A 12,500-nucleotide genomic window follows, 5' to 3' on the forward strand; every position below is an offset into this window, starting at 1 on the left:
AAAATTGGTCAATGTTACATAGATGGGGTTGTCCTAAACATCATGCCCCAGTTGTTCAAAAGGTGGATAACGCTATCCACCGGATAAATCACTATCCATTGGATACGTCATAGAGCAATTGGTTTCGCTATTACCTATCCGGCAGATAGTGCTATCCATCGTTTGAACAACTGGGGCCAGGTTTATAATGATATTGGTGTCAAATGCTGTTAAGGTTTTATTCATAAAGGTACCAAAGTTTTTATAAGCTCCCTTTGCTTTTGTTGGGGAATTTTTACAACTGCACCAAAAAACTGTAGAGATACTGTACATGTAATTTTCAATTTACAGGTTGTTGAGATGGGTGGAGTCCAGACTCTGATATTTTTAAGTCAAAGTGGCAATGATGAAGTGAAGGTAGTCTGCTTGTTTTCAATTTCTATGTTAAAACTTTTCTGTGCTTTAAATTCAGTAAAAAAGACTGGTTGCTTTCCTCGTAGAGGCCTTACATAATGCTCTTATAAATGCAGCTGTTACTTGTATGCCTTACAGGCCGCTGTTGCATCCGGACTCCAGATACTCTCCACGCACCCTCCACTGCATTCCGTGATGGCCAAATGTGGTGGCATAAAAGCATTGTGTAGGTACGAACTCACTTCCATTTTAACTAAAAGCCCATGTGAGGCATCCATTAAGCTAGATTGCAAATCTGACTTCTGCTTTTATAAAACCATGGACTCATTTTTTTGGAGTACATGTATGCATGTTGTCTTTAGAAATTTATGGGATTGCCCGACAACCTAATAAAGAAGCAGAATTCACGAAATTGTTTGAGGAAGGCCATTTACTGCCTAGAAAGGAAAAACAAAATGATAATAAGATCTATGTGTCCAGATTTAAATACCATAAGAACACATGTATAAGCCACAACTTTTTGCCGAAATGCATTATGTATAGTGCTTAAAATCGTGGGTGTGTCTTATACATGAGACCATTGCTTCCAGAGGGAGTAAACTGTAAACTGGCTGGTATGGGTTCACAAATAACACTAAAAACCTTCAGTAAATAAAGATTAAACATAATGTTATTCTCTGACCAATCACTTCAACACTGATCTATTTGTATTGTTTCCTGTGCTTCATCTTCACTCAAATTTCATCATTTTATTTCAACTTTGTGCTTTAACAATGAAGACAAGTGTTGTTATTCCCAAGAATTAGAGAAATCAAGGGTCTGGAAAAACATGCTATGTGACGATTTTTGGAATTTTTGGCACTTAGATTTTGGCACGTTAATCACAAACAACTGCAAACAAACAAACAAACAACTTTTCTGCCAGCCAGTGAGAGTTCTTTTTTCAAATGTTTATTTTTTTCTCAAAATCATGCTTAAAATTTGGGGGTGCGGCTTATCTACGAGTGCAGCTTGTACATGAGTTTTTACTGTAAACGTGGCAAAGTGTCCTCTTGCTCTTCCCCCCAACTTCAACATCACTTGAGTCTTGGAATACAGACAATTAACGTCGCAAAGTGTCACCCAAATTTATGCTTCTCCTCAAGTAAAGATAAAGTAAAGTAAAGTAAAGTAAAGTAAACCAACCATTTTTAACATTGATAACTTGTAACAGTAATTCAACTGACAAACCTGAGGTCGACGGTGCGCTCATTTTACTTCCCCCTGTCTATCAGTTCACCGTTTTCAGGGGATTTAAAGCTACTTAGCTACATGGACAGGAAAGAAGTCGAAACAAGGATGCGAGATCCGGGAATCGAACTCAGGACCTCTTGCACCATGGCCGCGCACTAACCGACTGTGCCACCCTCGCTCCTTTATGCTGAGGATTGAAAAAAGTAAAGATAAACAACTGCATTTACCATAAGCTAAAAGTAATAAATTATGCTAACCTTTACGCTTTAAGTTACCTTATTGTTGGAAATTGGTAGCAAAGGCTTGTTGGGTGTCAAAATTGGGTGTGCGTTGAATTAGGGTCAATCCTCAGCAAAAGTGGAAGCAAGGAGAGAATTGAGGGACAGGGACTGGAAATATAGGGTGAAAGGAAAGGATAGGAAATGCTAGAGTATTACACGGGAAGTGGAAAGGCAAATAATGGTTCAGTAAAAAGATTAGGCAGTTAATGAGTTTCATGAAGTGTGCAGTACTTGTGATCACGTATTGAGGAACTTGAAAACTGGAATTGCCTCTCAGCAGAGTATACCTTAGTTAGTTTTCGTCCTCATTTTGACGTAACTAAAAAGGGTTTAAATGTTTCAGCATACTTTCCACTGTAAGTGAGAGTCAAGAACAGACTTTGATTGATGGTATCAGTGCTTTGATGATATTCTGTAAATCACCTGAACTAAAAACACAAGGTAGGTTTACATACATTATCATAACTTAAGCAATTCAATACCACTTTGCTATCATCATCATCATGGATCATCATCATGGATGACATCATCGATCGCCAATCATCATCGATAATTATTATAATCATTATCATCGATCCTCAATCCTCATCATCATCACCATCATTAATAAAAATCACCTGAACTAAAAGTGCAAGGTAAGTTTACATTAATTATCATAATTTAAACATTTCAATACCCCTTCCATCATCATCATCAATCATCGTCATCGATCATCGTCATCGATCAATCGTGGTCATCATCATTATTATATCCCCTCAGTCATTTGATGGATTAACCCATTGACTCCCGGGGTTTCTCCATTGACGAGTAAAATCGTCTGGCCGGTTTAGGCCGGTTTGGGTGTCAAAGGGTTTTAACAGACCTTTCCAAAATAAATTCCCAGAAAAAGGTGGAATTCTATGAATTTGCAACAATTTCAAGTCAGAGAAATGAGGACAACTTAGAATCCAGGAATTTGTGAGACTTTCTTACAGGGGCTGGGTCATGCTATTTTAGGCATTATCAGCAGTGATCGAATGGTCATACAATTAACTAAAATATCAAAATAACTGTTAAACACTATAGAAGAACTCTAACAAAGCACAGAGAAGCCAAGAAGGGACATGGATGGACAAAACTGGAGAGGATTGAAATGGATTGAATTTGGGTAAATTTGAAAAACGTCGGCCTACCTTTTTTCAAATTGATATCAGTCTATATCAAAATGTCATTTACAAAGCTTGAAAATCATTCTCAGTTGTTATGTGGCCGTGATTTTGCAAATGAAAGACTCTTGCTCTGCCAATTTGACGTTTAGAGCTCATAATTAACAAAATTAAACAAAATTACCTAAAATAGCGTGACCTAGCCCCTTAATTAACTGATACACTATTTTAGTATTCACCACACAAGAAAATAGTGCTTTCTGTGTGCTCCAATTGCGGGTTCACTGGGAGGTGTGATTACCAGAGTACTACTGAACACAGGCCTGAAATATTGATGAATTTTACTACTCATTCATATTAACTTTTTGCCATTGAACATTGCATTTGCAAACAGCTTTAGCTGATGGTGCACTGGATCCTGTTTTGACTCTTTGTGCAATGAAAGAAGCTATTGCACTTCTTGCCCTGATGACACTAAGTCACATTGTTGAACATCAAGGGAACCTAGCACCCCTCATAGAGGTGTGTAATCTCTGTTAGTTTGTTTTGGTAAGTCAATGATATTCAAGGATGTTCTTCCTCACAATGTGGTCACTCAGGGTGTAGATTCTGACATATAGTGCCAGTCTTGAATCGGACTTGTAATGAAGTCAGCTGCCTAGGAATACTGTTATCTTTATCTAGTGGACTTAAGTTTGATTTTAAGCAGGTGTAAATGCTGATCGAGCTGTAAAATATGCCTTAGTGAGCTATATAGTTGTTTAAAAGTGATCCCACATACACTGCAATCAGATTAGCTTTCTTGCATTGAAAAATATGGTCCCCAGGCTTGATACAATACACTCCAAATCACTTAGTAACTAGCAATGACAAGAACAATGGTTAAAATTGCTTTCATGGCTTCTTTTGAAAAAGGTATTCAGCTTTGAGATTGCTAAATTTTTGACTGGAAGTAACTAAATCAAGGCAATGTCTAAAGGCTGAACTACATGTAAATAAATTCTAAAATAATTATTTCTACCTTACAGTGGTGTATGTGCTAATTGATTGGTGGAAGTCATAAAATACCTGTCATTAACCCAGTCATTCCTAAGGGACCCCCAGTCAGTGAGTAAAAACCAGCCTGAGGGTTAATCATTAATTTTACATGTACTTATTTTCTATATTTCTGCAGAATAACCGGAATGCTTTGCCAAGAATTTTAGCATTGACAAAAGCGCAAGATGAAAAGGTATCATTCAGCAAAAGTAATGATGAAAGTAACACTAAAAACAGAACATGCACTGGTGATGCAGCCATCCATGGTTATAGTTGAGGCAGTTGCAAACCACCTATTATAAGATGAAGTGCATTGATTGATTCATTCTCAGACTGATATTACGTTATCGTTAGAACTGCTGAACCTCAAAGTTTTTGTTACTCATAAGATTCAGGAAATATCATTGAGGATTCTTGCACAGATGTCTGTTGGTACAGATTGGCAAAGGCATCGCATTGTTCAGGTAAGGTGATCATCGCATTCCAAGTAAGTCGACTTATGTTTTGTAATGGTTATGCTGAGTAATTGTGTTTTTTTTCTGAAACTAATATTCTGTTTTAGTATAATATTATTATATTACTACATAGGTGATTATTGAAAATGCTCTGCGCTGATTGCTTGCCGTTGAGGTGATTATTATGTGATAATCACCTAGTAAACGTTTTTTCAAAATGGCTGCAAGCTGTTTTGTCGAGGTGACAGACAAAGGAATTTATAATTGTTTCAAAGAAAATCATATTTTTCAAATTATCACCTATTATATGTTATTTGCACATTTATCATATTTGATATTTATCGTAATAGCCTGTGATAGATGCAATATAAGTGAGGGATTTGTATCCATTGGGTATTGACGACAATGGAAAGCAGCAAGTAAGCTACTATTAATCCCACATGCATGTAGATCATGTGTGAATTTAACAAATGAAAGTGGTTCAGCGTTGTCTGTACTCTTATTGACAATGATATTCGTCATCACCACTGTGATGACGAATATCATTGTTGATATTAGAGTACAGACAACGCTGAACCTTTTTCGATTTGTTTTTTACCGCAATATTTAACACCAAAGGAAGTTTTTATTTAATTCAGAGCGTGACCAAGATCATGACACAAAGAAAGAGCAAGCATGATCTATAACGTTCTCGCAATCTTATTGGACCAGGTTTATTTCCCAAAATGAGCGTTCCTGATTGGCTATTACAGTGCATGACACATTGATGTGAGCCTGACAGGAGCAGCGTTGTCTAGACTCTGATCAACAACAGCAAATTAGCCAATCAGATTGCGAGATTACAAGCAATTGTGGTAAAAATTGTATCTGATTTGTATTAATGAAGGTGTTCTAATACATGTAGCTTATTGAAATGTAATTTAGTTTGTAATTTATTGAAAGCAAAAATGTGTGAGTTGAGTATATTCCAGGATGGTGAATTTTGAAGTACTTTTGGTTATTTTTGTACAGTTGCTGTTCGAATCCACCTCACCTTTCCCCTGGGATCGAAGCTGAAATAAAATAACTGTATCAGTTGTATGGTTTTTATATCTTTACTTCAGAGAGTATTAATGTTGCCATTTTTTCCTTGAAAATGACCCAATGTACAATGAAGATGTTTGCTGTGTTGCAGGAAGATTTTTCAGTTGGACGATGCTTAGTTGAAGCTCTTACACGAGGATCAAAGAACATCCAAGTTAGTGGTTACTTGTACTGATTTGTTTTGGTATGGAATTATTGCTTAACTAAGCACTTTTATGATAATTATAGTTGGCACTGAAAATTCAATCATGTGGATTCAGTCTTCATACACTGTATTAAACCTCTTGGAAAAAGACTTTTTAGAAAGTTCAAACAATAATGAAAAAAGACCTAGATGTTGTTAATCCATTCACCCCTGAAGAGGGGAAGTTTTTTCTGGGTTAATCACTTTCATTGAATTACTTTGTCAAGGTCCTTGTCAATGCTTCATGCTTGATCGCCAATCTCGCAACAGGAGAACAAGATCAGGTGAGTTTATGCATATCTGATTACCGACATGTACTGTACGTATCAGTTATCATCAATTTTTTTTTATTGTAAGGTTGATCGATTTGTTTCCAAACATCGAGCTAAAAATCATTGCCATTTGCATTTCAATTGCTACCATTTTGGCTGATACCCATGAACAGTTAGCATCTTTCAGATGTTTCTCTACTGTCTACTTACAAGACATTGCTGGGTGCCTTTTTCCTCTCTTTTCTTCTCGTGGCACCCACTCCTCTTGTGAGGGATGAAGTACCGTCTTTGTAGAATGAAAGTCCCACATTTTTGCTTTGATTGGAAAAGAATTGTTAAGTTTACTTTTGACTTTAAATTGCACGACTTAGCGTACCTCAGTCTGCAAGTTAAGCAAAATTGGAAGTTTAATCACAGTAAGAATTCACTATAAAGGAAACACTCACATTGCTGTCAGACATTGAATTCCTCTAAGTGAATTCAAGGGAGGCATGGTAAGTTTAGCTCAAATTATTTCAGTTTAATTTATGACAAGAAAAGAGAGGGAACTATAACTTACAGTCCTGCCTGGAAAAACAAGGTTATTTTGATATTTATTGTATCTATAAATGTTTCAATTACCGGGTACCTGTAAGTCACAAAAACAAACTTATTATTAATTAAATTAATTAAAGTATTTTAAATATTATTGTTTGTCTAATGATGTAGTCATGTACGGTGTAGATCGTGACATTTCAACTGCATAGTGCTAGTCTTCAGGTGAAGAAGGTGACGCACAAACAGTTGACTTCATTAGACTAGTACGTCGTGATCTACTCACCCCATGTGACAACATCATGAAATAAAATGATAGTATTTTAATATGATTGTACTTTTGCAAAAAGAGCAACAAAAACCTATTTCACAAAAGGAAACTCTTTAATTTTGCAAGCCTTTTTATTAATGTGGAAAACTGTCTTTAATAAAATTGGTCGATTTCAGCCTCTTTCCTCCCTGATAGTGACCTCATATGGTGATGCCTTCTTTTTGCTTCTAATTTGGCTGTGATTTGATAAAATATTAATTATTACTTAGTTAGTGGCTGTCAGATGGTTATACAATTCTTGAATACCGGGTACTTATACATGTATTTTGAGATGCAATTTCCTTTTGCGATAGATGTCTCTTAGGGATTGTTTGCAAGCCATGTGCTCATTGACCTCATCTCAGTCAGGACACAAAGACATCCAGGTACTCAATAACAAATAACAATAATGATGACTTTAACCTTAAACGTAAGAATTATTAATTGTGTCGTGAAACTGAAGTCTTCCATTCCTTAGTTTTCAAACCTTCCATACGATGTTTTTGCAATACAGAATAAGATCAGAAGTAAAAGCAAAGATACCTAAGATGTAATGTATATAGTGAAGGAAAAAACAATTAAGGTTACTTCCCACCTTCGCGGGTGCCCTTCGCCAAAAACATTGTACGCGCGCCAGTTTAAATAAAACCCCAACAAACTATATATCATTAGAAAGCTTAATAAATGTACTTGACGAAAAAAATACAATTTTAGCGAAGTTTCCTTTCAGGAAGTGTCACAGGCCGGTAAGGCGTGAAACGACCGAGGGTTCTTCTATTGAATTTATCGGCTATCGGATTCCAAAGAACGAGCAAAATGGCTGCACAGTCTTATTCACAAGGCATCAATGAACAAAAGTGTGACGGGCTTTTTCGATATTCTGATTGGTTGTCTAGATATCCACGTCTAAAGTTGGAGTAGCTAAAGATGTGCGAGACGTGTTGCGTAAATGGACGCCACGCGAAAAATATGTCAAACATCAAAATTTCCCGACACACTTTTGTTTGTCATTATATATGGAATGTTCTGGCGAAATTTCACGACAATCCGCCAAATCTGCATACCCTATAAATTCGGTCAAAGTGGATGTATTTCTCTCAAAATCATATGCGAGATTTTCGCTTGTAAAGGTTCGTAAGCAACTCGCGCCACGCCTGGAGATTATCTCGCCTGATCAAACCGCAAACCAATGGAACGACAGGACCTCCTACCGTCTGTGACAATAAATGAAGATTTCCCGGGAAAAGCATCGCATTGCAACACGTTTTTTATATCGCTCAGTCGAGTGGAATTCAGGACGTCGACACAATTACAATGGGCAAAGACACTAAAGGCAAAGGCAAAACCCGTGCCAAAAAGGTCAAAGGCGGAAAACGTGCCGCTGAAAAACAAGAGGCGACTAGTAACGAATCGACGGACAGCTCAAGTGTGCCAGTGTTTAGGGCCGTTGGTATCGCATTTTCCTTTTTCTTCATCGCTTCCACCAGATTCCGACGAAGAATCTTGTCCACAAACTGCACTGGCGTTGACTTTGACTTTTAAGGTACTTGCTCCAAGGATTTTCGCCGGCTCCGGGTCTTCAGGAGATGCCGACATTGTCGAAGGTTTTTGGCCAAACCAAGAGCCTTTGTCGCTTTCGGCGAGGTTCTTTTTCTTTCTTTGGCAAAATGGAAATATTTCTTTCTTCTTTGGGCCGGTTTTTTTTTTCTTTTCTTTACCCAAGGACTTTTTTCTGCTTTTGATTTTTCCATACGAGTTATTAGAGCTTCCACGTGGGAATTTTGTCAAGTACGTGATGTAAATAAAAATATGCAAATAACATGAATACGAGCGTGAGCTTTTGCCGCGAAAATTTCCCCAAGAGGTCTCGCCCGTTGACAAGATTATGACACCTTCATAGTTTATTAACTTTGTTTGAAAATACGTTTTTTCTAAATAACTCGGCCGCTTTTTGAGATTTTTAACATTTTCCTTTTGTAAACGCTAGATAAAATGACTGACCTAACTTTTGTCAAATAAAAAAAAAAACGATTTTTTCGGCCTCTGAAGGTGGGAAGTAACCTTAACTTGAAGGGTTTTCTTTTTACAGAAACATGTTTCTAGAGCACTTGGTAACTTTGCAAACTTTCATCAAAATTCATCAATTCTGGTAAGACCATTTTATTTTTAATTATTGTGCATTTCAGTTGGGTATTTTACTACATATGAAGTAAACATTACTTTTATTACTCCATCAATCAATGTTTTTCAGTTGTGGCAAATTTCATCTTGTTGCTTGAATCTGTGAATGTCAAAGTTTAGGAGGAGACTGACTGCACCGATGGTTGGCAAAACCTCACAACCTAGCCATGAACCCTCCGCGCCCCGAGAAGATAGGCATCATGCTGAAAAACAGTGGAAAGTAGAGGGGGGAAGGGAGGGGAAAACCACTAGAGCTGCACACAAAATTCTCCTTAATCTTCCCACCACACCGATGAATAAGCTCTACAACCCAAAGCATGAGGAATGCATGCCCAAATAATTCATATTATAACAAAACCACTGACAACAATAACTGACCACAGTCGCTCCTAGACTTGTTAACTTAGTTAAATTGCATTTTACTTGAGTTCATTTCCTGGTTGGGCATGGCTCATAATTTTCAAAAGTAAGACTTCCGAGTTTTGGAATTTCGTCAATCAACATCAGTGCTTCAACCAGAATACCAGTTGTGGTTCAATTGGTTGCACCCATATTAAAGAACAGGGTCATTACCAGCTTACTGATCATGATAATTATTGCACATTTTGATTTCGTAGATTGACTATCTTCCAAATATTGTTCAAACACACCTTAAGGTAAGCCATCAACAGTATTTAAACATTTTGACTTGTGCATGTCATTTGCTTTTTATTTTAACATTTTTAAGTTCAGTTTCTGTTGTGTGTTATTTTTGCACTCTGTTAACCATTAGGGAGTTTAAGAAACCACGACGGCTATGGAGACGAAAACGTCACTCCAAAATATAACTTTGAGCTGTTTTAAGTATTTCATGATTATTCCATCTTGTTTATATTATCTAATGTGAGTGAAGTGTCCTAAAACTGGATTGGTACAGACGGATTTGAAGTAAAGAGTGAGACTGAAAGATTCACGGTAGTTCGTTCACGTTGTCGTCAAAACCTTAAATTTGGTCATTTCACGAAGTAGTTTTGACGAGTACGGGAGAGAAATGTTTAAAAATGCGTGCCGCACGTGCAGCACGAGCATTTTGATTCTTTTAACCAATAATATTACTGCTTTTTGGCGTTGCCGTTGCCGTTGCCGTAGCCGTCGTCGTTTCTTAAACTCCCTAATAACTCCTCAGGCGCAGTACCAAGAAGCCCAGAGTTGATTAGTAAAATCGTCTGGCGTTAGACAGAGTAAAACCTGTTAAGTCTCACTCCCAGGGGTCACTGGGTTCAATTTCTCATTAATTGACTGACTGTAGTTGGTGAACCATTTGAAAATGCTATTTGTTGTGCATGCATGTACACTGTGTACCGTATCTGATTATATTGCATATTGATCAGACACATTAACATTGATTCTTGAATTTTTTTTTTTGTGGAAGTTATTTCTGGACGTAGTTTAATGACTTTCAAGTAACTGATTCCTGATGTGTGTGAAATTGTTTTAAAACCTAAAGTGAGTATGATTTGATTTGGAGTAGAATCCAATGAGCAGTTCTAATGTCGTAGGTGGGACTCATACTAGAACTAATTGGTTATACACTGTGTAAACTGTACTTCACAATTTCACCCATATCTAAATTTATAGACTTGCCACAAGTCAACCTCATGAGAATCCTAGGAGAAAATGTTTTGGCAAGCGGATGAGCAAGCGACAAAGTCGTGAGACGTCGACTTGTCTAGCTTGTAAGGGTTTCATTTGCATTTCGCACCATAAAAGCGATGAAGTCATTTGCAAGTTCTGCACTTGAATGGTGTAATCCGACGAAAACTACCAAACATGTTTGTTTCTCCAAAATCGAAAGAGGAAATTTGTTTACTTTGTGCTAAAGGTATCAGAAACAAAGACAAAATAAAACGAAAGCTTATTTCAAATCTTGAGTCGCCGCTTGGAAAGGAGATCTCCAGTGATACTTTTTGGACCAACACTTTGTGCAGTAATTGTGTTGACAGAAACAAAACACTAGTTTGGAAGATAACAAAGTAAGGGGAAAGCTTTGAATCGTCAAGAAAGTCAATTGATTTCGCTCATGAAAGATCAGGGAGGCTTCAGGTGTAGGAGACATGCTAGACCGGGATTAAAAAGACATGCTAGATCGGGAATAGTAGAGATACATCTTAGTGAAACTTACCATTTAGCAATGCATTAACTCTCATCGATGAAGACACATTTTAAAATATTTGTTTCAGTCAACGGAAACTGCGTTGATAGTTGTTGAGAATCGCCTCGGGACTTCCAGACACCAGTTTATACTTAAGATTTAAAATGTCCTCCAACTGTTGTTTTGAACAATCGTCTCCTTTTTATGACACTCTAATGCCACAACAATTGAGGCTAGAGACAAGATCTTTCATGAGTGAAGTCAGTGGAACAATTACCAAGATGATAGCATTGCAATCCTCTCCAAGTAAACGATCAAAAGCAGAAGGGGTAGCTCAAAGGTCAGACTTTTCCCAGCTTGGGTTGGAGCTGACACAAACACATGCTTGAATTGTTTTCCTCTCACTGATAGTCGCACAATTCAGAATATCCTATAGCTTCTTCATCCATCACTTTTTTTGAAAGTAGCACTTCACTGCGTATGGCAAATTTTAAATGACAGCTCTATTCCCTGGGGTCCACGAAGACTACTCTGATTGGTCTAGCTCAATGACCCGTTTTTGGTTTGCTAAAATTGGCACCAATCAAGTACGAAAGGTCCTTCGTCCCGCATGTCATCTACATGAGACGAAGGACTTTTGAACGTCTACTAAATTTATAAATTCGATAAATGTCTTGCAGTCAACAGACAGTACAATCAAGTGCCACGGCCTGAGAACAGCCATCTATCTTTTGAGTCATCAACAAGAAAGAGCAGTAGATATATTAATAAGGTATGAATAGCGGAGATTATGTCCAGAAATGGAGTATCAAGTATTTATGAGTCAATGAATCAATGAGTCAATGAGTTAGTGCAGTTACCCTAACCCATAAAATGAAAGCTAAAATTTCAGGGTGCGTTTGATTGACCGTATTCCGGAATAGGAATACATGGAATACAAGTTGGAAATCCTTCGTTTTTGCGGAGATTCACAGTAAAATTGTCAAATATTTGCTAAAATGTTATTTTAAACTTATTTTTTATCATCCTTGCGGCTTCAAAGTGCGCCAAACATACCGTTTTAATCATCACTCCACGTATTCTTATTCCAGAATAGGGTCAATCAAACGTGCCCTCAGAGAGTGCTTAGGCCTAATCACTGAAATGAGGGCTTAGGCTTAATCAATAAATTATTGCTATATTGACTGTGAGCCTCATTGACTCATGACTCTTTGACTATTTGACTCATAAATCATGGGACCTCCCAGAAATGCAGGCAAT

General features: G+C 37.3%; 1 protein-coding gene across 1 annotated transcript in view; it reads left to right on the top strand.

Moving 5' to 3' along the window:
• The window catches only part of LOC138049015 (uncharacterized), a 21,581-nt gene that overhangs the window by 5,023 nt on the left and 4,058 nt on the right, over nt 1-12,500 (top strand). Inside the window, exons 5-16 of the mRNA XM_068895128.1 lie at nt 331-396; nt 532-623; nt 2,251-2,348; nt 3,447-3,574; nt 4,227-4,283; nt 4,480-4,554; nt 5,720-5,782; nt 6,040-6,096; nt 7,243-7,314; nt 9,018-9,077; nt 9,727-9,765; nt 11,921-12,012. Of these exons, the coding sequence (XP_068751229.1) occupies nt 331-396; nt 532-623; nt 2,251-2,348; nt 3,447-3,574; nt 4,227-4,283; nt 4,480-4,554; nt 5,720-5,782; nt 6,040-6,096; nt 7,243-7,314; nt 9,018-9,077; nt 9,727-9,765; nt 11,921-12,012 (899 nt within the window). The remainder of the gene's footprint in view (nt 1-330; nt 397-531; nt 624-2,250; nt 2,349-3,446; nt 3,575-4,226; nt 4,284-4,479; nt 4,555-5,719; nt 5,783-6,039; nt 6,097-7,242; nt 7,315-9,017; nt 9,078-9,726; nt 9,766-11,920; nt 12,013-12,500) is intronic.

The sequence above is a fragment of the Montipora capricornis genome, chromosome 5, assembly GCF_036669925.1.
Source record: "Montipora capricornis isolate CH-2021 chromosome 5, ASM3666992v2, whole genome shotgun sequence".
Taxonomy (NCBI): domain Eukaryota; kingdom Metazoa; phylum Cnidaria; class Anthozoa; order Scleractinia; family Acroporidae; genus Montipora; species Montipora capricornis.